The sequence below is a fragment of the Tachysurus fulvidraco genome, chromosome 4 (genome assembly GCF_022655615.1).
Source record: "Tachysurus fulvidraco isolate hzauxx_2018 chromosome 4, HZAU_PFXX_2.0, whole genome shotgun sequence".
Classification (NCBI taxonomy): domain Eukaryota; kingdom Metazoa; phylum Chordata; class Actinopteri; order Siluriformes; family Bagridae; genus Tachysurus; species Tachysurus fulvidraco.
Window position 1 is genome coordinate 22318766 of NC_062521.1, and position 24954 is coordinate 22343719.

The 24954-nt window shown below is 38.7% G+C and overlaps 1 protein-coding gene across 7 annotated transcripts; it reads left to right on the forward strand.

Annotated features, from left to right (window-relative positions):
- Positions 1-1836: 1836 nt before the first annotated feature.
- On the forward strand, positions 1837-24119 carry ctnnd1 (catenin (cadherin-associated protein), delta 1). 7 transcript variants are annotated; one of them, XM_027145805.2, is made up of 22 exons: positions 1871-1987; positions 2069-2290; positions 9371-9522; positions 12594-12665; positions 12784-12912; positions 13102-13382; positions 13611-13880; positions 13981-14236; positions 14599-14821; positions 14907-15099; positions 16137-16254; positions 16350-16506; positions 16797-16814; positions 17324-17389; positions 18556-18683; positions 18850-19000; positions 19614-19809; positions 19947-20140; positions 20264-20317; positions 20435-20514; positions 21098-21199; positions 22094-24119. In XM_027145805.2, exons 3-21 carry the CDS (start codon positions 9376-9378, stop codon positions 21155-21157), a joined length of 2793 nt encoding a protein of 930 aa, XP_027001606.1. In that variant the 5' UTR covers positions 1871-1987; positions 2069-2290; positions 9371-9375; the 3' UTR covers positions 21158-21199; positions 22094-24119. The 7 variants fall into 7 exon arrangements, with proteins under 7 accessions (XP_027001610.1, XP_027001604.1, XP_027001606.1 ...); XM_027145803.2 differs by lacking the exon at positions 2069-2290 and having other exon boundaries at positions 1841-1987; XM_027145804.2 differs by lacking the exon at positions 1871-1987 and having other exon boundaries at positions 2003-2290.
- The last annotated feature ends 835 nt before the right edge of the window (positions 24120-24954 follow it).

Genomic DNA, 24954 nt, shown 5'->3' on the forward strand with positions numbered 1-24954 from the left:
ACCTACCTGAAGCTTTTAATAGTGTGTACTGTTACTTTCTCAATGCTTATGACTGATGGTTTTGTAGGGTACTGTATCATATAGGAACAAGTAGACCACTACATACAGTAGTTATTTTTATTGCTTCTTTAGTTTTCAACTAATATCTGCACTCACTAGCTGGTATAATTAAGTAATGAAAATATTCTTTATATCTATATTCTTTATATCTTTATATTATATCTATTATACACTGTATAAATGCTTAATGCCGAATGATTGGACTGAAAGCTCACTGCTTAGAGTTGTTGATGTGTAGTCATTTTATATAGTGAGACAAAGACAGAGATTCTTATTGTTTGGTGGAAATACATGCTGGTCTATCTAGACTATGCCAAAATCTGTGTCAATAACCTAGAAATAATTATTCAAAGTGACCTAAAAATCACATCTGACTGGAAAAAAAAAAAAAAAAAAAAAACATGCTATCATCAACATATCTTAGGACAGAGAGAAAAATACATACAGCTTCTTATCTTGCATTTATGATGCAATAACACTAAGTTAGATAAGTTTAAAATGTACCAGTAAAGTGTATATTTTAAACTTGTTTTTTATTAATACTATCGTTATTATTGCATTGTCTTCTGATTATTAGAATTATTTAGAAATTTTTATTTTATTTTTATTTTTTTTATTTTATTTTTTTTACCATATGGACCTAAACAATGTAATTTTCTGCCTGGACACTGTAATCCATAGACAATTAAAATAATCTGAAACTATATTTATTCAAGACCTTTGCTTTCAGTTTATTTGTTACTACATGTTCGTTGTTGTTGTTGTGGTTATGTTTCTATATAAAGCAGGAACCTTTGCTTGTCATGAAATTAATTTTGAACTTCACATAGGAAGACTAGGAAGAAAGGAGGAGGTTGTGGTCAGATAACAAGGTCAACATTATGAGAAAACAATCCTGAAGCAGATGAAGAAAAGTGGGACTTTGCCAGTCACTGACCTGCCTTATGATTTGATTATATATATATGTTTTATTTATTCATGTCTTTTTTTTTTTTTTTTTTTACATAACTAAACTCCAATGCATGTTTTATGTGATGGGAGGAAACTGAACCATACACAAAGCTGCTCCCAGTGAACCATTCACCATAATACACACTGTTATTACTGTTTCACTGCAATGATAAACAATAACAAAGTATTTTAAACATGTGCAATAACAGAAATTTTGAAAAATGTGCAATATTACGTATGTGCAAAATGTTTTCAGTGTAACCACTACTCTTTTTTATACATTTTTTGTGTGTATATACTGTATATTATATTATATCTTTATTCTTTATTATTTGTATATATTCTTGCTGCTGTAACAGATAAATTTCCCCATTGTGGGACAAATAAAGGTATATATTATCTTATATCTCTATGTGGTTTGTGTTTATCTTTAGTTTAATCTTTCAGTGTCCAATACAATTAGAATTAAAGATACAAGGACTGTAGAATCAATACACTGACATTAAAACTGTTACAGTTTACCGTCATTAAAATCTAAAATCACGGCGCTGTCTGTTTTCAGACACAAGATGGCGTCTTATCACATAAAGAAAGGAAAGAGCTTTGAGTTCCTGGTGACGAAACTAAACAGGAAGTAAAACTGCCGTTTCCGCCCCTCCTAACAAAACTTAACTAGGACACGACGCGACAAATGACGTTAAAATGAATACGTGTTTTTAAACTAGTGTGTATTTGTAACGCACACGGTGTGTTTTCTTTCTCTTTGGTACGCCGTTCGGTTTTATTAGTGAACTGAGCTGCAGTAACCAGGTGAACGCCAGGCCCCGCCCTGTCCTTATATGTATGCGGTCACACCTTACGCCCCGCCCATTGCCGTCTGATGAACCCCTCCCTCTTTGCGCGCTCCCGAGAGAAAAAAAACTGGCAACGAGGAAAAGAGGAGTGAACAAGGCGACGCGGAAGATAGCCTAGATAGGTGGGTGTTGTTAATTATTTATTTATTTTTTTACAGACCGCAACATTCATATGCCTTTTTTTTTGGTTGTTTCTGTATCAGTAATTCTATACGCGTTTTGAATGGAAGAAATCCAGTGAATAAAATCCCAAAGTGAACAAGACAGAGAAGTTTCGTGGCAGTTCGGGTTCAGACGCCCAAATTTAGACCAGTTGGAATTACAACTACTTCCTACTCTCCTGCCTGGAAAAGCGGTTATCTGGCGTCAGTAGGACGGAGCCTGTTGTTTAGGCCACGCAGCGGAGTTGCACAAAGAACACAAAGGTAGACTGTCGAAACTTTGGTCTTCTTTGTTTCCCTGTCGCAAGCGATGGATTGTTCTGTTCACGCAGCTTTTGAAATCGTTTGGATTTCCCCCGAGTTATCTCAGCTGCTTGGATTGTTAGTTCAGAAAGTTGAAAGTTAGCCTGTGTTAGCTTTGCTAGCTCACGGTTAGCTAGCATGCTAGCTAGTAAAGTTAGCTAGAAACGCTGCCTGGCTAGTTTGTTTTCTAGCTAACGTTAGCAAGCGTGTAACGACTCCCCGTTTGCCCGAGTAGAAGTCGGGTTTGTTTTCTCACGAAAAATCTTGAATATTTAAGGCGGAAATGTAACATTTTGAAACAGTTTTTGTGTTAAGACTGCGGTTGTGTTCGTGAAGGAAACGGGTCGTGTTTGTGTTCAGCTAACGCTGCTTTGGGACTCTGTGGTTTGTTTGGGAGACGTTATAAAGAATCGGTGTCCACGAGTTGTTCTTGTATGTCAATTAAAACTGTTGTATTTTATATAATGTGTATAATTGTGTATATATATAAACTTAAATCAACAGATAGGTCAAAGTTAAGAGGTATAATAAACATTTCTTACTTCAGAATGTTCAATGTTAACGTAATAAATGTGTTTATTGACTTTGTGTATATAAAGGGTTTTACTGACGTTGCTTTTTTTCAGTTGTTGTGGAATTGTCCTCCACAAGACACATGTTAAGGTGTGAAACCCCATATATACCTACTGTTATAGCAGGTTCATCACCAGGCCACCTGAGGGGTCAAAACCCAAGTCATTGAGCACCTACACTTGACTCGAAATGGTTCTGTTTAAAGTCGGAGATCAGTTTTGAGGCAGTTGGGTGGAGTTTTGCCCTGGGTTGTAAATACCGAGTTTGTATTAAGTGGTAGAGTTAATTTGGCGGGTAATTCTAATGAGGTGTGTGTTTTACGGTCCAGTCCCACAGGTTATTTAGTGGGTTTTTGTTCTGATTACACGCTTTTAAACAAGGCGCACACACGTGTCCTGACCGGTTCAGACCAGTATCATTTATATATGTCTATTTTTTTTAGGTATAAAGTTGAACCAACGTTGTTTAGTGTTTAGCTAAAGAGTGTGAGAACCTGTTGAGTCGGTCGTGTGTGTGTATGTGGGGGGAAGGGACAGGCGTGGTTCGGTGTTGTCTTTGTAGCTCGCTTTTTGTGTTTTTCTTTGCATTTACACACAATGCGAGCTTCACCGGCTAAAAGTCAACAGTTCAGCTGCAATGTTAATAAGTTTTACGACTCATTTGACCTCCGCTGATAGACTCACACTGATTCATCTTGGTGACCCAAGCAGAATTTCTTCTTTAAAAGGAGAAATGTTTGGGATGTTTCCCGTTTCCCCTTGCGGGCGTGTCTACCTTGACCCGTAGTGGCGCACAGGAGGGGGGCATCTTCATACTAGTCTGTTTTTTATGTTTTGTTTCTCTCTCAATGTTACTTTAAGCGAGTTTCTTCGAGTTCATGCGACTGTAAAAGCAGTCCATGTGCGCTTTTTTGGAGACGTGTCGCTTTCTTAACGGTGTAATAACCGGGTTTACGGTTACAAGGGTGTGTCCGGCCAACACGGAAGGGCTTGTGGAACACTTAACACACGGCAACCTCTTCGCCTCCGTCTGTGGTAACTCCAGACTGGGTTTCTGCTCCATACCGCTAAGAAATATCATGCTGTAAAACGACTAGGAATGAAACCATTTACTTTATTTTTGTTGTAACTTGTTGCTTAAGGGAGCAACCGTTCATCATGTTTTCTTCCATATATGAGCTCAGTCCTAGACTGTTCATACCTTATCAGTGTGCGAAAAAATAATGTCTCCATTGCATTCTGAACACTATTAGATGCCTAGCAAGAAGATATTTGACACCAAGCCCTTTCCCCGATTGATGACATCATAGACACAGGCAAGAGTTGGTTATGAGTTCCGTCCAAAGGTCAGAGTTGTCAGTTTGGACTTGGGCCAAACCAGAAGGATTGGCTTTTCACTTTCACTGGAGTCAGAAAGTCTCAGACTATCTAGCTTGACAGTACGTGGTGATTTTTCTGAGTAGTGTTTGTGTGTTTAAAAAATGGTCTAAAGTTGATTTCTGCAACAGAGGAGTAATTGTAGTATAATTCTAAGTCTGCATTAGTTGTGTTTCTGTATTAATTGGTCTTTTGGCAACACGTCACGGAAACATTCCAAGCTACACCTTAAAATGATTGTCCATTCAAAGACCCCTTTCACTACCTGTGGGTCACTGCATACTTCGTGTTCACTCAAGCCTTTGTATGCCTTGTTGCCCTTTCACATTTTTCCTTTGGAACTGGGTCAGATTCAAGCTTGTCCGCCAATGTTTCTTATTTATAATTTTAGAAAAATGTTCCAGATTCAATCTTGATAATGTTGTATGTCTGATATTTTTGTGGTTCCTAAATATTTTGTGTTTTTTGGACCACTGCCCGTGGTCAGTAGCTAGTTTTATTTTCCCAGTGGCCATGATGAACTAGAATTTTTTTCTTTTTTTTTTCCATAAAGATGCCACTGTTCACGCACCTAATTTCTTTTGCTACTGCAATCTACAAGCTCACAACTGTGAGCTGAAATGATGTTCTTACAGTGCATCTCTGTTCACTGGCTTATACATAGGCAGTGAGCTCCACATACACACACGATCTCTGAAGTTTGCATGCAACTATGGATTGACGCTGCATTATCACCGGCTATTATGTCATTGCCTGATCCTAGGATTCATTTGGGTGTGTGCTCTTCGGTATAGGTTTATATAGTTTGGCTGCTAACTGTATAATATTTATAATGCAGTATAATATTTATGATGACAGTCTCATTAGAAGACATGAAAACCTAGGTGAGCTAAATATTTTTGCTGTTTTAACCAAGATTCAGTTTGGAACAGTGACTATTCCTGTCTGGTTTCCACCTCAAATTCAGTGGTTCTTAGGTCACTTAGATGTTGTTCTCTAAGTTGGCATTTGACAGGAATTTTGTCTTCATGATGGCAAAACTATCAGTACTGTGTGAGGAATTCAGCCTTATTTAACTTCTTTGTTCACTGCAATAGGTGAATCCCAGTAGAGATCAATCTGATTATTCAGTATCATTTTACATGGTTGTGTTAAGCAGCTTGGTTGGATGCACAAAACCTACATAAAGTTTTCCCTTGTTTTGGGTCAGGTCTGTTCAGAGGAAGGCATTTTCTTATTCCTCTTGAGTAGATATAGAACTTTTTAGGGACGGTTGCTTAAAATAAAAGGGACTTGCTCAGCACGGCCTAGATTATAACCACTGACTATCTGTATTCAAGGTGTGCTTTGAAATAATATCCTTTTGAAGATAAAGTTGGTGCATGTGTGTTTCATGTGTACCCTGGTAATGGGTATATTTTAAATCCATCAAATTGTTCTTGGAACAATTACTGCTTTCCTGTTGTAATCAAGTCTACACCATTAAAATGATTTTCGAAGTATTGTTCTGAATACTTGGTCTTTTTTCGTAAGTAAATCTTGCTAGCGTGTTGCCATAGATTAAAAATGACACAGATCCTTACTTCTGTAAGCACAGTTCAGATTTCACAGGTGTGTGAAACTCATTAGTAACTCGGTTCACAGGTGTACTAGTGTATGCTGTTACAGGAAAAGGTGTGCGTCACTGAAACTCGTCGTCAGACTGAGCCTCTGAGTCATTAAATTCACACTGAATCAGATAGTGTGTGGTGGTGGTTGGGGTGGTAAGACCAAGAGAATGAAAGGGGACATGTGTTGAGAAAGGAAGAGGACTTTTTATTAGGAATTTCAAACAAGCTAGAGAGGCCAAGACAGGATCGGACATGCCACAAGATCAGGTGGAATGTGGATGCATGTGCGCATGTCTGCCTTACTTTTTCTAAAGTGTGTTTGCTCTTTAAGGGATGTTTTGGGATAAGGGTGGAAAACAGTTTCATGAGTCGATGAGTTTCATGACTGTGTTTTCAAGGACAGCCCCCCCATCCACCCTGCATGTACACTCTTGGGCACACATTTACTATTGTTCCCTGAATCACCAGAAGGACAGCTGCAAATAGACCCCCCCCCCCCCCCCCCCAAAAAAAAAAAAAAAAAAAAACCCTCTGATTTTGCATTAGCTGTAGTAAAGTAAGAGGTCTACAGATCTAGAGTTGTGGGAGGGTAACAGTACTCACTCTCTCACAGGTGTGGCAGGGGGGCACAGCAGCTGTGCTTTTTCAGCAGCATAGCTTTGACCTTGGCAGGCTTCTGTTTCAAGCTTGCTCTCATTTTAGAAACTACTGTCTTTTCAGTATTACACACCCACCCCCCGGCTTATGTTGTGTATAAAATATCAGAGTACAGGTAAAGATGGCACCCTTTTTAAGGCCCTATATTTCTTAACACCAACCTGAAACGTGATATCGGTTAAAGTAAAAGCTTTTTCCCCAAATTATCTCTGGAGAGTACCTTTTGTACATTTTAAGTGGTAAACAGTTAAAGTATGGGTAAATCAGCTACCGTGATAACTGGTTGTACTTGGTAACTAGGTGGATAGATAGATGTTCCAAAAAGTTATGAATTCCCAAGCTTCACATTTTCGTTCTCCTGATGTGCATCTTGTTGCCACTCTGAGCCCAGAATAGAGCTTCACAGGATGGATTCTTCTCACCTGCCATTCGCACCCAGCTCTATACTCCTCTCAGTTAACTGGTGCTAATGAGCAAGTGAAGATGTAGTGCAGAATAGTAATTTATTTTCAAATTTAGAGTGAAATGTCAGCACACTATTGAAGTGCTGTGTGTTCTGGGTTTAAATCTGGAATCGTGAAATGTTAGGATGGAGACCGTGTTTTAAATTGAACATGCTATATAGCTACCAACTTTGTTTTTAATAAACCATATAGAAATTCTGGATTTGTCATTATTTAAGAAACTGCAACTTATTTATTTATGCAATCAAGATGCAAATTAGAGTGCTTGATATGGAGAATATATCTGGAAGTAATAGGTATTTTACCCTGTATTTATGGAATTTTTTTTTTTTGTAAATGTGAATTTATTACATTATAGGAAACCACAGACTTAACTTTAGTTTATTTAGCTACAGTTAATAAGGGCTTTAACCAATCTAATGATGAATTAAAAATGCTGACTACACACACATACGTGTGTGTATATATATGTATGTATGTATGTGTGTATATATGCAGATGCTTTACAACAAACCCTGTGCTTTCAATAATCATCAGACATACTTGTTTGATATGATGGAGAAACGTACAAATATGCGTCCTGGGCCAATGTAATTCATCTGATGTCCAAATCGAAAGCATGTGAGGTAGCATGTGAGTGTCACCTAGCTAAAGCGAAAGTGTGTAGTGTCTATTTATCAGACCCCTCTGAGAACAATGCTGCAGAGTTAATGGCTCTGTGTAAGCACTCAGCAATGTTTAAACTGACATCCTATAATAGTTCATGTAGCTGTGCTTGGCAGACAGTAAATGTTATTTTCAGTTTGTAGTTGTTAACCATTACCATGGTTCAGTGATGCTGAGCCCTGTTTAATAGTGAGCTGTGTTTTATAGCTCAGTTGCAGGGATTTCTGGAGGTGTCTAATGTGATATTAGAGGACCTTGGTTGGTTTAATGTTGTCTAAGCTGATTATGCTTGCCTGTACATGATAGCACTCTTTTGTCTCTTTCTGTTGCACAAATCTTAATCATCCTTCTAAAAACCCGTTTGGCTTCCTGTCACCTGCACAGTGCAAGCCTTTGTTATAACTGGTGCTGGCATTCTTTTTTTATGTTTTGTCACTGCCTGTCTTTGGTTTTTCAAAATAATCAGTACGCTTGATAAATGCAGCGTTAATACTGGAATGCCATAATAAGGCAATATAAATATGCTTTCATAAGGCATCACGGGCAGTGGTAGTTTTATTATCACTGACTGACACACGGATCACTCACCCTTTAAATATTTGTGCTGAATGTTTAATTGGACCTATCTCTTGGGAGAAATATTGACTGTCACCTTCATTATGTTACATGGCCATGATGCCAAGTGACCTTTATTACCTGATCTATTACCAGACCAAATTAACAATGGTAACACTACTTTGTATTATCATTCAGAAATGCACAGCAGTCCCCCCCCATCCCACCCTATCCCTTCTCTGTACCTTACAAACTCTCGACTTGGATTATGCTCTTGCTTTCTCCATAAATGCTGAAAATTTGAGGTTTGTTAATGACATAAAAGGTATCAATCTTGGCTAATAGTAAACAGCTATATTTAACTTTTTCTATTGATTAAAGGAAACAGAATTTTTTTTAAGTACCTAAAATGATTTATTTGGTCTTGTCTTATATAAAACATCTAAATACAGTTAATGTTGAATATAATTGTACTGTGATTAGTCTGGTTTTCTTTTCACCCATGTGGACATTTCTAAAATGGGTATATTGAATATGGTATAATTCTTTTTTTCGGCCTACTGAGCTTCACTGTGCAATCATCAAAAACATTCCACCATCCAGCTCATTTTTCTTGATTGCTGCTGCCAGCAAGCAGTTCCTGACCACACAGCCTGTAATATACTGTTTCAAACTTTTTTCCAAGTTAAAAAATGGCAGAAGTGCTTGTATCTCTGTTTTTCTTTTTTAGCCTATTGTTTCTGGATGATTAATTTCTTTATTTAAAATAAGAAATTGCTAATAGCCAAATCAGTATGTAGAAGTCATCTTGTTGTTACCTGATAATGATCTGGTTTATGGTTTTCTCCCCTCCATGGTGCCTATTTGCTGCTGAACCTGGACTACACTTTGGCAGCCAATTAAACAAAATAGCTTTTGTAAAACTTTGTTGTAATCCTGTAATTGTTAGATAACATTGTTGTATTAGGCTTGAGTGTAGTAACCTGTGGGGATGTTTTTCGTTTGTTCCCTTGAATCAGACAAGTGTTTGATCTTGTTCTGAAATGCTGAGAAGAAATGTGAACGTTTGAGTCTGTGCCATACACTCGTTGTTTGAGTGTATGCAGCAGTGTGTGTGTAACTCTTTGTCTCCTCTCTCAGTGTGTATGGAGCAGTGTGAGAATGCCGCGTCTCTCCTGGCGTCCGTGCGCGAGCAGGAGATGCAGTTTGAGCGTCTGACTCGAGCTCTCGAGGAGGAGAGGAGGAGCGTGGGGCCACCCGGTACCCTGCCCCGTCCCCTCCCCACGCTTCAGGTAACGCCTCGTCCCACAAGTCATGTGACTGCAGAGGTCACAAGTCATTGTGCCATCCCATACGCCTTTTCAACCTCTTCATTAGCCTGCACCCCCACCTCATGTGTTTGCCTTCAGCGAGCATCCAATGACCAGACCTTGTGTTGTCCTCTCAGTTGCATCATCTCACTTTCAGTGCATGGTGACTCACCTTATCCATTACTCTTCTAATTTGTTTTATAACATCGTCCCTATTTGCATCCTGATCCCATCAAGCATACAGCTATTCTCTTCATCCTCCCTTGAGGCATCATCATTTAGTGTCTGCATCATCACTTTTTCTTGGAGAAAATGTTAGACCGTAAATTTGGATTCATCATTTTCCCTACTTTTTTTTTCTTTTTTTTTAATGTCCATCATGCATGCTGCTATTCCAGCTCCGATTCACCCCACCCTGTGTTTTATTTTTTAAATGCATGCTTTGTATGTTTTACATGAATGAAAAAAAAGTAATGTTTGCCTAACTGTACTTCAATGCAAGTGACTCACATCTCTGGATCAAGACTGGTTCTTTGTGAATTTAACTGAGGAAAGCTGATACATGGAAAGATTTGTAACTGCGTAATACATGCCATTTTAACATAAAACGGGTTTTTGTGGTATCTTGTTGCAGTGGTACTTTGAGATGTGAACACGTACTTTTTTTTTTTATAAAGTAAACACCATCACTGATTAGAGGCAACACTGCTTTCAGTTGTACAAATCTGTTGACAAAGGGTAGTTTGAGAATTACAGATGGGGATCTTATGAAGAAAATGAACACCACCTAAAGGCTAATGGGTTTATAAGGTAGCTGCCCTTCAGGAGCTACAGCTGTGCTTTGTGGATGTGCTGCTTTGCATCTGATTTCATAATTTTCCCTTGGAGACAGCTGGTGTATGATTAGAGAGTAAACACTTGATTAGAGAAGCCTCACTTAGATTAGTGTCTCATTTTTTTAGAAGAGCACTGCATTGTGAAATTTGTGGAAAGGAGAAGGAAATGTGCATAGGTATTTTTGTTGTTTTGTACAAGAGTGAAACACAACTTTTTCTGTAATGTGCCATAGTGATGAGCATTTCAGTAAATAAATAGTTTTTTTGGGGGGGGGGACTTTATTATTATGATTATTATTATTATTATTATTATTAAGGGAACTGTTTCAATAAGAAAAGCTCAAATTTGACATTAAATGTTATCCACAACTTCTCTACATAAATAAGACCTGTTTGTTTATTAAGAAGATAGGCATAATGTATGTTTGATGTACACAAGAAAACAAGCTAAAACTTGAAACATACCGCTTTGGGAAACATACCTGTTTGTACTCTATCTCCAGCTACCCAGAGAGCTCTTACGGTGATCCTTTTGTAACCCTAAAACCATTTATAAGCTGTCTTATCAAAACTCAAGGATGAAAGTATCTGCAGCAGCAGGGAGTAAGCCACATTATCAGAAGAATTTAATAAACCAACAAACATGGCTGTTCACTGTTTATTTGTGAGTGAACAAACATCATTAACAACTGGAGCTGCAGCTGGAATAGTGCTAGATTTAACCTTTGACACTATTTGAAATGTTGTTTCTGGATTTAAACAAGTCTGAACATGAGACACGAATAACTTGGCAAGGAAAGAAGCGTTTGAAATTAGGATTAATGTTTAAATCCTTTACCACCTGTGCACTTTTAAAAATGGATGTTTGAGGTGATACCATAAATTATAGTTAAACAGCATGCATAAGGTACAGAACATTTAAATAATTAGCTCCACACCATTTTTTTAAAAATCATGTTTAGGTTTGAAACATTAAAATGTGACTGAAGAGTAAAGAGTGTTTTAAGCCAACCATATCAAGTTTTTTTCCCCCCTGAATAGCTCCGTTTGCTCAGAGTTCATTACAGCGTAGTCTAAATACTCAGAGTTCAATGGCAGAAGTGCCATTATCTTGGATTGCTATGTGTCTAAGATATTTGAAATATTTTTCTTTCTCTTGGTATAAACTAGCAAGAAATGTGTAGGATTTAAGTGAAGCACGTCATCACCTATGTGGAAAGAGGAGGAGTATCTAGTCTGGCTTATTGTAGTTTAGTGGTGCAGCGTGTTCAGGCAAAATCCTTGAATGTTGATTGAGGCCAATATGGGAAGATCCCTGTGAAAGCTCTAATGGCGTTGTGGTTAAAAAACCAGATAAGGAACTGGTTCAGTCAGTGTGAGAGAGAGCTTTGACCTATACCGGAAGTTACTCAACATCTAACAAGCGTTTTACGGTAATGAACCTCTGGTCTGTGTTCTGTCAGCCTAAAATGACTAACTTAAACAAAGCAGATAAACCTCAAAAGGGGATATTGTTAGAGAGATACAACAGTTCTTTATTTTTTTTCATTACACTTTTCTCTCTGGCTTTAAAACACTGAGCTGGAACAACAGCACCACACACACACTTTAAAGGAGAATGCATAGAACAGTGGTTTTGGAATGCTCCAATCAGTCTTATCTATCTTGCTTGAGATAGTTCTGTTTGTATTAAAATACAGGGCAGGCTCAGGGCCGACCTGCTGACAGGTCCTCACACGTCTGGGCCCTACCTAGGCTTGTTTCCAGCTCAAAGGCTCCCTCTATGGGATGGAATGTGCATTATTCTTTTTTTGCTGTGTTCATTTTTTGTGGTGTTGCATGACATCATTGCGTTGTTGCATGAATGAGATTTTCCAGAATCCTTTGTCTTTTTCTCTCCTCATTTTTGTCATTCATACATTTGTTTATGTAGTTCATGCATTTCCAAAGATGTATGCTGTTTCCCTCTCTTGCCTAGATCTCGTGTTTGTGAATTTAAGGCTGATATAATGACTTTTTGCTGTTGTGCAGGATGTTGGATATAGTTCAATGGCCTGAATACTGGCCTCTGTAATGCTCCTACAATTATACTGTGTGTGTTTAGAGGCTAAAATCTCTTAACCCTAATTGCTCATGGCTTCCCATAAAGATACTGCATACTCAAATTCTCCCTTGAGGTTAATATTCAGCAGTCTCTTTTTGTCTTTGTTTCTCTAGAACGGGCGTATCCCTGGTGATGCAGAGTTAGAGCGGCTCAAAATTAACGAGGGATACATCAACGGGACACAGGTAGGGTGTGTGTGTCATCTTTTTCTGGCTGTTTTGGGGCCAGCTGGTGTTTATGAGAGAGGCAACACTTTTCAGCATATGGCTGAAAAACCAAGTATTGTTTGCGTGCCCCTTACAGTACAGGATGTTGGACCCAGGTCACCTTGTCGAGGAGATGGTTACAGTGGAGGAGGACCCCCAGGAGATGATACCAGTCATTTCTGTTGAAACTAGTGAAGATGGAACCACACGCCGCACTGAAACCACTGTAAGCCTTTGTTAAGCAATCTCCTCTACATATCTCCTATCAGTGTTTTTTGAATATACAGTAAACCATTGGTGGTAGTTAAATTTTGTTCAAGGCCCTTTAGTATGAGAATATTGTATATGAAATACTGTAGGAAATGCTAACTTGGGTAACTGTTACTGTTTTGACAAGTTTTTGAATTCTTTTTAGGTCAAGAAAGTCACTAAGACCACAACCACTCGCACCGTTATACCCTCAGTCTCCGATACACTCTCTCTGGATGGTACTGGTTCTGTCACCGGTGTGGGTGGGTATAATACCCCTATAGATCGTGTGTACAGGCAGCCCGGTCACATGGACTACCCAACCCATACAGTTCCTAGAAATTACCACTATGGGCCACCAGGAGGATACGATGATTACCGTAGTGGACCACCCTCTGAAACCTATGCCAGTCTCAACCGAGGGGCCCGTATGGATGATCGTTATAGGTGTGCTGTTATATTACAAAGTTACAATCATACATTTCTTCAAATGTAAAACATCACCGTTGTGTGTTTACATCACTTTTGGATGTAAAATGAAGTGATTCTAAAACTCAGTGTTGCAATCTTTGTGCAAGCCATATGCAGCCTTTAATTTTTCTAATGCTTTTATTTGTTTACATGTAATTAAATTGTTTTTTTCCTCCATTGTGTTGTCTCTGAACCATTTTCCAGACCTGTGGATGGCTATCGAACATTGGATCCTGGCTACCGTGTTCATAGCAGACCCCAGCTGGACCCATATGCAGCCCAGCCACAAGTAGGGCGCATGGGCAGTGCCATGGAGATCTCTGGCATGCAGCGATTTGTTGCAGAGCCCTATGGTCTGGAGGACGACCAAAGGAGCATAGGATACGATGAGCCTGATTATGGCATGGGGCACTCTATGCACTACAGCACCATGCCCCGGTTAGGACATCATGCTCCGCCTCCACGCAGGACTGGGTTAGTGCAAGCAGTGTGTGTGTGTGGGCTTGGTAAAGTATGGACTGCTGTCAATGTGGCTTCTTGAATTGGTTTTGTTAGAATTAATTTGTGTCTGTAGATCCTATGAGGGTACTCTCGATGGAGAGATGAGTGGAGCAGGGGATATGTATTACTGGGGAGGCGGTGCTCCTCTGGCACAGGGAGAAAGGGGAAGCATGGCGTCGCTGGACAGCACACTGCGTAAAGGTCCTGCTCCAACAACATGGAGGCAGCCCGAACTGCCTGAGGTCATCGCTATGCTCAACTATCGTCTGGACCCAGTCAAGAGCAATGCTGCTGCTTACCTTCAACATCTCACATTTAAAAATGATAAGGTGCATGTCCACCCACACAGACATGCAATAACACCAGGCCGGTTGTTGCCAAAACAGGGCAACAAGATTGGTTCATTAGTTACACTATGAGACTTTCTGAACTACAAAAACAGTATCTATTGCATGTAATGCATCTGTTCTCACTGCATTTATGGCATTTAGCAGAATGTTCTTACTGCCCTTACAGAATGCTGTTACAGTAATGCTCTTAATTTCAATGGTGAAGCATGTGAAAGTGTCTGATGTATTTTTACATGCTCTATTATATATTCCAAATCAACGGTATTACTATCCGTGTTTGAGTGATATTTGTTGTTCCTCATAGACTTTCTTGCTTACTGCATCTCTTATTGCATGTGCAGGTCAAATCAGATGTAAGGCGTTTGAAGGGCATTCCTGCTTTGGTATCCATGTTGGACAACCCGAAGAAGGAAGTCCATCACTCTGCATGCGGTGCTCTGAAGAACATCTCATACGGACGAGACCCTGACAACAAAATTGCCATCAAGAACTGTGATGGAATCCCTGCACTGGTGCGCCTGCTGAGGAAGACCAGAGATCAGGATCTGACTGATACCATTACAGGTAGGCATGCTTGATGAACCCTGCAGTGATGGTGGACTCAATTGTGTGTTGCAGTTGGAGTGATTGGTCACTTTTTCCTCCCCAGGGACTCTGTGGAATTTGTCATCTCATGATTCAGTCAAGATGGAGATTGTAGACCATGCACTACATGCCCTGTCCGATGAAGTGATGGTGCCACACTCGGGCTGGGAGAGAGGGAATGATGGAGGAGAGGAGAGTTGCAAGCCCCGCCACCTTGAATGGGAGACTGCTCTTACTAACACTGCTGGCTGCCTGAGGTACTGAGACCCAGAGGGGCAGTTGGTGCAGAGATATTTAAATCAGATCTGGTGTTAGGGGGTTTTCTATGGACTAGTGTTACGTTGGGCCAAGCCTAATAAGGAGGCGTGTGTGTGTTTGTGCACACGCATGACAGGACGTTCCTGTACACAAGAATGAGAGGAAGTTGAACGGGAAATGCTTTTTGTATTATGCAAGCTTTTTAATGGCATCTGTTTGTCAGATGCACTCTTCAGGGTTGAGTGGGAGCATTGGGACAAAAGAGAGAAACATGATCTTTAAATCCAATTATTTCTCTCATGCTTCTCTTTTAGATGCTGCTTTGCTCTTCTTTGGCATTAGAAATAACTGGAAGTTTCCCCCTGATTGCATTACAAAAGAGCTGAAAGTATCTTGCTCCCTCGCCCTCTGCCTGTCTTTTTATAGTGTTTTGTCTATCTCTTAGGTTCAGTTTAAGATGACATTTTAAAACTTTCAGATAATTAACTGGCAGTGCTGTAATTGTTTTTGTTGATGCATTGATTCAAATTGTTCCCAAATGCATGAATGTTTATGTACAAGTAAAATGCATCCAGATTTTTAAATGTTAAATAACTAAATGGAATCATGATTATCAAACAAAAGTGAATGTTTAAAGAAATAATTTTTAAATTTTAGCTCTGTGTGGAGAGTCATTCAGCACATGCAGGCTTGAGCTAATGATCAGAAATATAATCAGTAAAGCATTTTTTTTCCTGTTTTTAATGAAAGATTATATTATACGTGTTTTCAAAGCAAGTGCCTGCTGTATAATCAAGCACAGTATGACAGCAGCATGAACTTGGTTAGTCTTAGAGGTTAGGTTAGATTGTAAGGATGGTTTTTTTTTAAAAAATATTAATAACCTGTACCTTAGCTTTTCTTTCTTTTTTTTTTAAACCTAGCTAGTCTCAATAACATTATAACTTGTCACCAAAATTTAACAGGCATCCTCCACAGCAGTTTGGGATGCGTCCCTTCCATTTTTGTTTTTATGTGCTAAATCTGCTCTCCACAGGAATGTGAGCTCAGAGAGGAGCGAAGCCAGGAGGAAGTTAAGAGAATGCACTGGCTTGGTTGACTCGCTCATGTACATTGTCCAATCCCAGATTAACTGTAAAGATGTGGACAACAAGGTAATATCAGTAGAATACATACAGCAATACATGTGCTTTTGGCTTCATGATCAATCAAGACTCAAAACATTATTTATTTGTCTCTTCCTCTTTAGTTGGTGGAAAACAGCGTTTGTCTTTTGAGGAATCTGTCCTATCAGGTGCATCGGGAAGTGCCAGGTTGTGAGCGTTACCAGGAGACTGCGCCTGTCAATCAAGGCCCTGCCCCTGCTAATCAGAAGGGTGGATGCTTCAGCTCTCGCAAGGGCAAAGGTGTGAAGAGAGAAATATTTATTTTGGAACACAGTTATCAGTTTATGTCTGACATAAATGTAACTGACTTTAAATGAGTGCTTGTGCTACCATTTTAAATTTCATTGCATGAGAACTGTGAATCTTTTTGCATTTGATTTTGTATTTATTCTTGAGCAAGCCTGATGCTTGTGGTGGCTGGGGCACTTTTTGCTCTGCTTTCTCATACTGAGGGTCTCTCACTCTCTCACTTCTCTTGTGCTGTGTTTTTCTCTCTTCTCGGCTGCTTATTCTGTCTACTGCCATAACAGACGAGTGGTTTTCCAAAGGTAAGCCCCTTCTTTTGTGAGCTTTGCTTTGCTTTTCAGAGATCACTGGTATACATCAAGGCATTTTTGCTCACCGTCTCTACTGATATTAGTCCATCAATGGTCATATTCCTTATCTGTCAAGTAAAAGTTTAAATTTGATTCAGAAGCTCAGCTAGCATTTATTTATTTGTAGTCATACCAATGTTTTCTGCCTGTTATAATTAGTCAGACCCTAAGGGGGCACTGGGGTGTCAAACACTTGGAGCTTTACTATGAAAATTTGTTAGCACATGGTGATTTTGTTAAGCAGTGTTTGCTTTTTAATATGGGTACTTTAGTCTGTGTTCTAGTGAAACCAATATTGATTTATTCATTTGGAGGCTTTTTTGCACAAGGGGGTCTGCCAAATGCCATAAATGTAAATGATTATTCCTTGTTGTGGAGCTTGTTTAGCGTAAAGATTTAATTATTTTTTAATGGAACCCTCTTTTTTTTTTGTTTTTTTTTTGTTTTTTTGGTAACTTTAGGGAAGAAAGATGATGATGGATCTACAGATATAATTGACATTCCAAAGAGGACCACACCAGCCAAAGGTAACTTTTATGCTTGCAAATGTTGTCAATTTTCTGACAGGATTATAAAGGAACACTTAACAGATATGCTACATTAATTTGGCTTACTAAGAATTCTAAACAATGTTCTGTGACTTGAAGCCAGAATTTTGCTGGAGATGTTAGTATTAGGCATCTTTTAGTAGTTTTGAGTGAATGCAATCCTAATCAATTTGTAGAATGTATTTTACCATTGAGTTTTTGTTGGGGTATGATTTTTAAATCTGTGTAGGATTTTGTCATTTGCATTTGTCATATTGCAATATGTGTAAAATTGCCTTTCTTTAGCACTAAGCCTAGATGATCGTCCAATTATGTTCCACATTCACGATGATTGTCACCTGACCTGTTGCTACCATGTTAATTGTGGATTAAATGCCCATGCTCAATGTGGGTCTGTTGCATGGAAAAGGCAGTACTTGAAGCCAATTTTGTGTTTGTTAGTAAATCTGGCTTGTGCTACAGCATAACAGTAAATAACATGTACCTATTGTCATCTTAACTTGAATCTTGCATTTTATTGTTTGCTGCCATGGCCAATAAACATATAATTAGTTAATTGAGCATATTATTAACCTATAATACAATTTCTTCTATTATTTAATAAACTATTGTTAACCAAGGACGTATAAAAGTGAATTGTTAAGACTACAGCAGGACATGCTATCCAAGGAAAATTCAAGGCATTATACATTCAGCCTGTGTATTCAGAGAGATTGTCTGGGTTGAGAACATTTTAAGGTATATAATATTCTCCCCGTTGTCTTTGACCACCAAGCGCTGTCTCTTTTGAATTTTGTAGCACTGCAGTAATTTGGGATCTGAGATTTGCAAGTTCATTTTGAGGGTGTAAATGCATACAGGAGTGGAGAAGTGATGTTTCAGAGGCTTTGGCTTTTAACTTTTTTGTTTTTTTCTTCTTCAAAGCCTACAAATAGCCTTAATCACAATCTATTGCTCATTTTAAAAAAACAATCTCAACATCATCCAACCTGATGTCTGGTTGGCATTTCCCCCATATTTCCTCCCCCCAACACACACACACACACACACACACACACACAGCTTGCTGTGTTCTTTTACTTTATGTTCTGAGTTAAATAATATTATTTACAATAAACCTAATAATTATCTATTTTATATTGTAGGTTATGAACTGCTTTTCCAGCCAGAGGTTGTTCGTGTGTACCTATCACTGCTGAAAGAGAGTAAGAATCCTTCTGTTCTAGAAGCTTCTGCAGGAGCCATCCAAAATCTGTGTGCAGGCCGCTGGACCGTAAGTATACACTGCTGACCACCATATAATTGCTATGAGCAGCTGCTTTAATTATAGTCAGTACTGTTTAGTTTTGCTATATTTGTTAGAGCTATGGTGTATCTTGCTTTCTTTTTCTTTGTTTCTCTCTCTTAACCCCTTTCCTTTTCTCTACTTGCTCTTACAGTATGGACGTTTCCTGAGGGCAATGACAAGACAGGAGAAAGGATTGCCCCTGTTCACTGAGCTGTTGGCACATGGGAATGACCGCGTGGTCAGAGCCATGTCTGGGGCCCTGAGAAACTTGGCTATTGATGCTCGTAACCGGGACCTACTTGGTTAGTGCGCACATAAAATTTGTCCATGTTTCCATGTGTGTGGGGAAAGTGTTCATTGCATGATTCTAGTGAACATTGTGTAAGCTAAATTGAAGGACTTCCCAGCCCCAATGTGTGGAAATGAAAATGATGGCAGGACAATTGAGAAGTTTGTAGGCCAAAAAATATAGTTAGCAGACTTGTGTGTTTAAGTGGCCCTGCATGCTGGCAGTCTTGTATATTAAAAGGCCATACAAGTGTATGTCCATCTCAGTATGTATGAGCACTTTATGATACCAGATCAGCTTTTGTTCACTTAAACTTTTTAGTTGACTCACACCATTGTAAATAAATATTGTTGAGAAAAGTGAAGTCGGGGTGGAGAGATTATTAAGCCTTACTTAAGAATTGGACCACTCACTTTACTTAAAAAGTGAGATGTGAGTAACCAGTTTACATGAAAAGGGGAGGTCTATGTAGACCGTGGAATTTGCACAAGAGGTGAATAATTAAATCGCTGCAACTTCACTACTCTATAGATTGCCATATTAGATTTTTATTGAGTTGGTGGATTGTTAAAGCTGCCTAAAATTATGTATGAAAGTAATTCTTTCTCTTGTGTGTGCCTGTGCAGGAAGGCACGCTATACCTAACCTAGTGGCAAACCTGCCAGGTGGTGGGCAGAGCCAACCTGTGCGTAACCTCTCTGAAGAGACCGTGGTTTCGGTGCTGAGCACTCTGGCTGAGGTGGTCGGCTCTAGTGTGGATGCAGCCAAGCTCCTGCGCAGCTCACAGGGCATTGAGAGATTGGTGCTCATCAACAAAGACGGGTCGGTTTTATTCGTCAATCTCGTCCTCTACATTGAGCTTCTGTTATGCTCAGTCATTATATTCAGTGGTCGCAACTCTAGTTAGTAAAATTTCAGTGTGTTAGTAGAGACTGTCTGAGACTTTGCTTGTCCCACAGTAACCGTTCTGACAGGGAGGTACGTGGTGCCGGCCTGGTACTGCAGGTTGTATGGGGATTTAAGGAGCTCCGGCGCACGCTGGAGAAAGATGGCTGGAAGAAATCAGACTTTGTGGTGAACGTAAACCCTCCTAACAACACTCGCACCAACGGTGGCTACGAGGACAGCAGCACTCTTCCACTTATTGACAGAGGTGGGACTTCTATCTTTTTTTTTTATTTAACTTCTGGCTGTTTGAGAGTGTGTGGCAGTGTATGTATATGTATTTACATTTACATTATGAATAGCTAACCCTATTTTTTGTAAACCCCTTCAGGAGGAAAGCAGGACAGAGACAGAAACATGATTCCAATGAATGACTTGGGATCAGGTGATTTCCAGACACTGATGCACCTTGATTTAATTCACATAAGCATTAATTATATAGATTTTAAATGTTTTGTGTGTAATTCTTATAGCAATTATTAAATCTTGCCTTTTTCCCCAGACTCCTATGCTACACTGGATCAGAGAGGACGGAGGAACACTTTGGATGACACTCTAGAACGTGCTGACAGTGATATTCAGGTACAAATGCATTAAAGAAGCTGATGCACTGGAGTTTTGGAATTTTTTTTTTTTTACAAGCTTGTCCAAAAATTAAAAACAGGTTGTTTTAGGCATTAGTGGTGCTATATGAATTTGGATGAATAATTAGTTGTAGTGTTAACTAGAATGTTTCTTGCTGCTGTAATTGATCACAAAACATCTGCCACTCCATTAGCAGATCCTCTGTTATTGTTTTGTTAAATTGAACTACAAGCCAGTTTCAGATCTTTCCCTTTCTAGTGAATTGTGAAGTTTTATTTGCAATTAGTCTAAATGCTGCTTAATTAAAATGCAGGGATGAGTCTTCACACCTTTACAATTAACCCCTCCTACATACATTTCCTTAAATGACCAAACTTGAAAGATATAGCAGACTCCCAACATTTTACACTAATTATGCCTGTTAATTTTCTCTAACTCTACTAATCACTAATGACATGGGAGCTGTGCCTAGACTAACCCTTTTGCACTCTCTCTCCTTTTTCTTTCTCTCACATTTGTTTATGATGACTCCTTTACACCTCTGTGAACACACGTCTTCCTCTCTGGCGTGCTCACCTAGGGAGGGATGTATGGGGAGAGGCGGGGCTCCATGCCCTTGTTGGACTCTTACGACGGTTAGGCCACTCCCCCCCTCACCCCACTCAGTGCATGAGCGAGCATGGTATGTGTGTCCACTGCCTCCTTCCTTCACTGCATGTGCTCTCACAGTATGTGTGTGAGGTCTTAACCTTCAACCTCTCTATAACCCAGTGGTTCTTAATCCAGTCCTGAGAGCCCTCGTACAGCCTGCGATTTTACTCTGTGTTTTGTGAGATGGGATAGAGCAAAAATTGTTGACTGACTGGAGAGGCACTGAGGACTAGTTTGAGAATCATTGTTCAAACGTTTTTGGTGTTATCATTTTTGCTGTTCCTGCAGTAAAGTTGCGTTTCCTATTTTAATGTAGTATGTATGTGTGTGCCGTTCATGTACCCACTTTGGTCACATGACTTGTGTGTATTTATCACCTTCCCTGGTGTCTGTGGACCTGTCTGCTGAATGGGTTTGTGCATGATGGCACATGCACAAAATGCCCTTCATAAGTATTGTGACTGATTAATATCATTAAAGAGACTTTTCTATATGATTTGTGGCTTCAAGGGATCGAGTCGTATTTCATTTCATATCAGTTTTTGAGATCTCCTCTAAGAGAGAAATCAAATTGAGTGTATCCTGCCCGTTACTATACAGACTGGAACTGGTTCATTCATTTTATATTTTTACTATACTACCTATTAAGTGTTGAACTATCAGCTAAACTATTCAGGCCTCTGCCATCTATATAAAAGTGTTTGTATTGATGTTATACCAATCACAGTTGAAAATACTAGATGCCTTAAATGCCAAATTAGTATTAACATTTCATTGGAAGGTATTGTGTCCATGGTAAGGGTTTCTTAAACAATGCAACAGATATCTTAATACACAATTTATTGTAGTTTAAGTTTTTGTGTAGCCAATAAAAAGTTTTAATTTAATATAAGTCTTTACCTTTGCCAACTGTTTCTATCCACAGAAAAACTGATAGTGTGTATTACTCGTGCTGAGCACCCTGTTCCTGCCTACTGTCCCTGCTGAACCTCGTCACGAAGGGACCACAGCCACTAATCAATGACACAAAGAACTTCTTCCTCCATCATTATCACCTCTTACTTTCTCTCACCTTCTGCTTCTTGATCTGTCTTCTAAGATCCAAGTGACTGACTGCCACTACTAGGCAAAAACTGTAGTCATTTTTATTTTCTGGTACTTTTAAATCCATGCCACTCATTTTATAAACTTGGAAACACCAGAGACTTAAAAACACTACAGAACCTTTATTTTGTTTTGTTTTATTTTTATTATTATTTTGAATCTTTTAAGTGTTCTCGCGTTGTTTTATTTTTTAACACTACATACTGTGCATTATGCCCTAAAATGTGTGAGATCACTTTCTTAATTATTTCTCCATTATGATCTGGTTCAGTTCCTTCCGCTACACTGACAATTTTTCTTATTTACTGACAACTTTATCCAACATGACACTATACAGTAAGTATTTTTGCTACCCCTAAGTATATGATGTCATTGTATTGCCCCTTTATGTCTTGAAACACTAATGACCTTATTGTAAAACTTTTCTTTGGAGGTTAAATAGCTATAAGTGGTTTCCATTTTTCTGTGCTGAACATTTTTGCCAAATTACACCACTGTCTTGTGAGTTACAGTTAAACTAAAAGTTAGTATATAGTGTATATTACATCATCTCATAGAACATTTTGAGAAGGGAATTGGGTTCTTTTTGTAATGAAACCCGTTGCCTCTCACAATTGTTACTACTCTAAGGCACACACTACCCCTTCTTTATCCCAGTTCCCCAGGTTTTTATTTTTATTATTTTTTTTTTATTTTTTATTTTCCCTAATACTTTTTGGATCTCCTTGTCCTATACTCAGAGCTGGAGCTCTCTGGATTCAAGTTCCTTTGGAAAAACAGCTTGGATAATGACGGCAGATCAGCACCACTAGTCTGTTGGCCAGATCTTGCTTTCTGTTTCCTCTCTGATTACAGACAGATATGTAAATATGATGACATGTAACAAATCTACGGATCTTGATCAGAGTGCCTCACTCATTGATAAGCCCATGGGGCATGCGTGTGTGAGTGAGTGTGTTAGAATGTGGCTTTAAGAAGTGAGTGAGGAGTTTGGCCACCAGTGCCTGTTTGTGTTGCATTGGGAGGGAGTGATTGCAGGTGTGCTGGCTTTAAATGATGAGCAAAGTACACCTTCTATAGACTGCGTATTCGATATGCACACTGTCTGATGTAGATATTTGCTGAATGGATACTCTAGCACTAGGAGTTAATTGTTTTTTGTTGTTGCTTTGTTTTTGTTTTAAAAAAATTTTTAGCCTGTCCCTTCAAGGCGATTTCCCCCAAAGAGATTATTAAACCCATCTTTCCCACCTGTGAAGGAGAGATACAGTTCAATATGGTTATGTGACTAAACAAAAGCTCAGCTTTTACACAGAAGGCATTCAGCAGCAGGCCGGTAGACACTTTTGATTTTGAGGGTAGCGAAACACTTTCTAAAATCTTGACACAATTACATCTATTACAAGCAAAATTGAGGGTGAGCTCAGATTTTGATTCTAGCTTGATATTTAGATAAAGAAAGAAATTAAAGCACATTTAACTATATATACCAGAGAATATTTGTTAATTTTTAATTATTTGTTTCCTCTCAGTTTGTCTCTTTGTTTTTATATTTTATGATTGGGATTACTGTTTTTCTGGGGTTATTGTGGGTGAATGCATATGCAATCAATTTTATTTTTAATTAAATGCATTTACGGTTTATACCTTAATTAAAAACAAAACAAGGAAAAAATCTGTGTCATGTATCGTCAGTTGTGCTACACTTTATATGCAACAAAATCGGATCATTCTCTTAATTTTATCAACCTGCCTTGTTCTTAAATATCGCACCTTTTTGTTTCATGGATTAAACGTGTAATGTAGCAATACTGTTTTTTAATAAAAAGAATGATTTTTTTTTTCCAGTTTGCATTTTGTGTGCAATGATGTTAATGAGTAAATCATACTTTTAGGTAGGTGGGAATTTTTAGTGGGATTCTCTCAAAGCTATAGAAAAAGAGAGCTAGGAGAATTACTTGTGGTAAGTCTTGGTGCAAAAACCATATACACACTGAAGATATTAAATGCAGTAACAACCTACATTTAAAGTTATACTACTTGTGAAAAGTTTAGATGTTTTTTTTTCCCCCTGTAATAAACTTTCAGTAATTGCATTTTCTACTCAGGATCAGCCTCATCCTCACACCACTGAGCGTGAAGCAGGAATTTGTTGTGCAATGGACAACAGTCTAACATGGGGCACCTGATAAATGCATGAGGTTTTTAAAATTTTAGGGAAATTAAAGTGTGATTTCTGGATCTTTCAATACTAAGTGGATCAACTGTTTAATGCTATGGGTATCATAGCTGCTCCTGTGCTCTGTCCCACCTCCTCACTTAGGATATTATTTCACTGTGGTCTAATGTGTATGTGATGATAAAGGCTTTCATGCCCCAATTTAAATGTGCTAGACTAAATGACTCTTCTCTTTTGAGTCAAATGAAATTTGATACAAAGACCTTGGTGAACAAGTGACAAAAAGCTTTCTTCTTACAAAAGTGATATTTTTCTTAGTGTCCTAGCTCAGAGCACACAGCTGTGAGATGTTTAAGTATCTTGATCAAATATGTTCAATCTGGGAACATCATCTAGTGTCCTTTGGATAGGAAATGTCTTATATAAAATATATTTGATAAGCAATATGCACTGTGTGTATGCAAAATTTCTGCTAGATTACTTCTGCTTGTAAACAGTGGTTG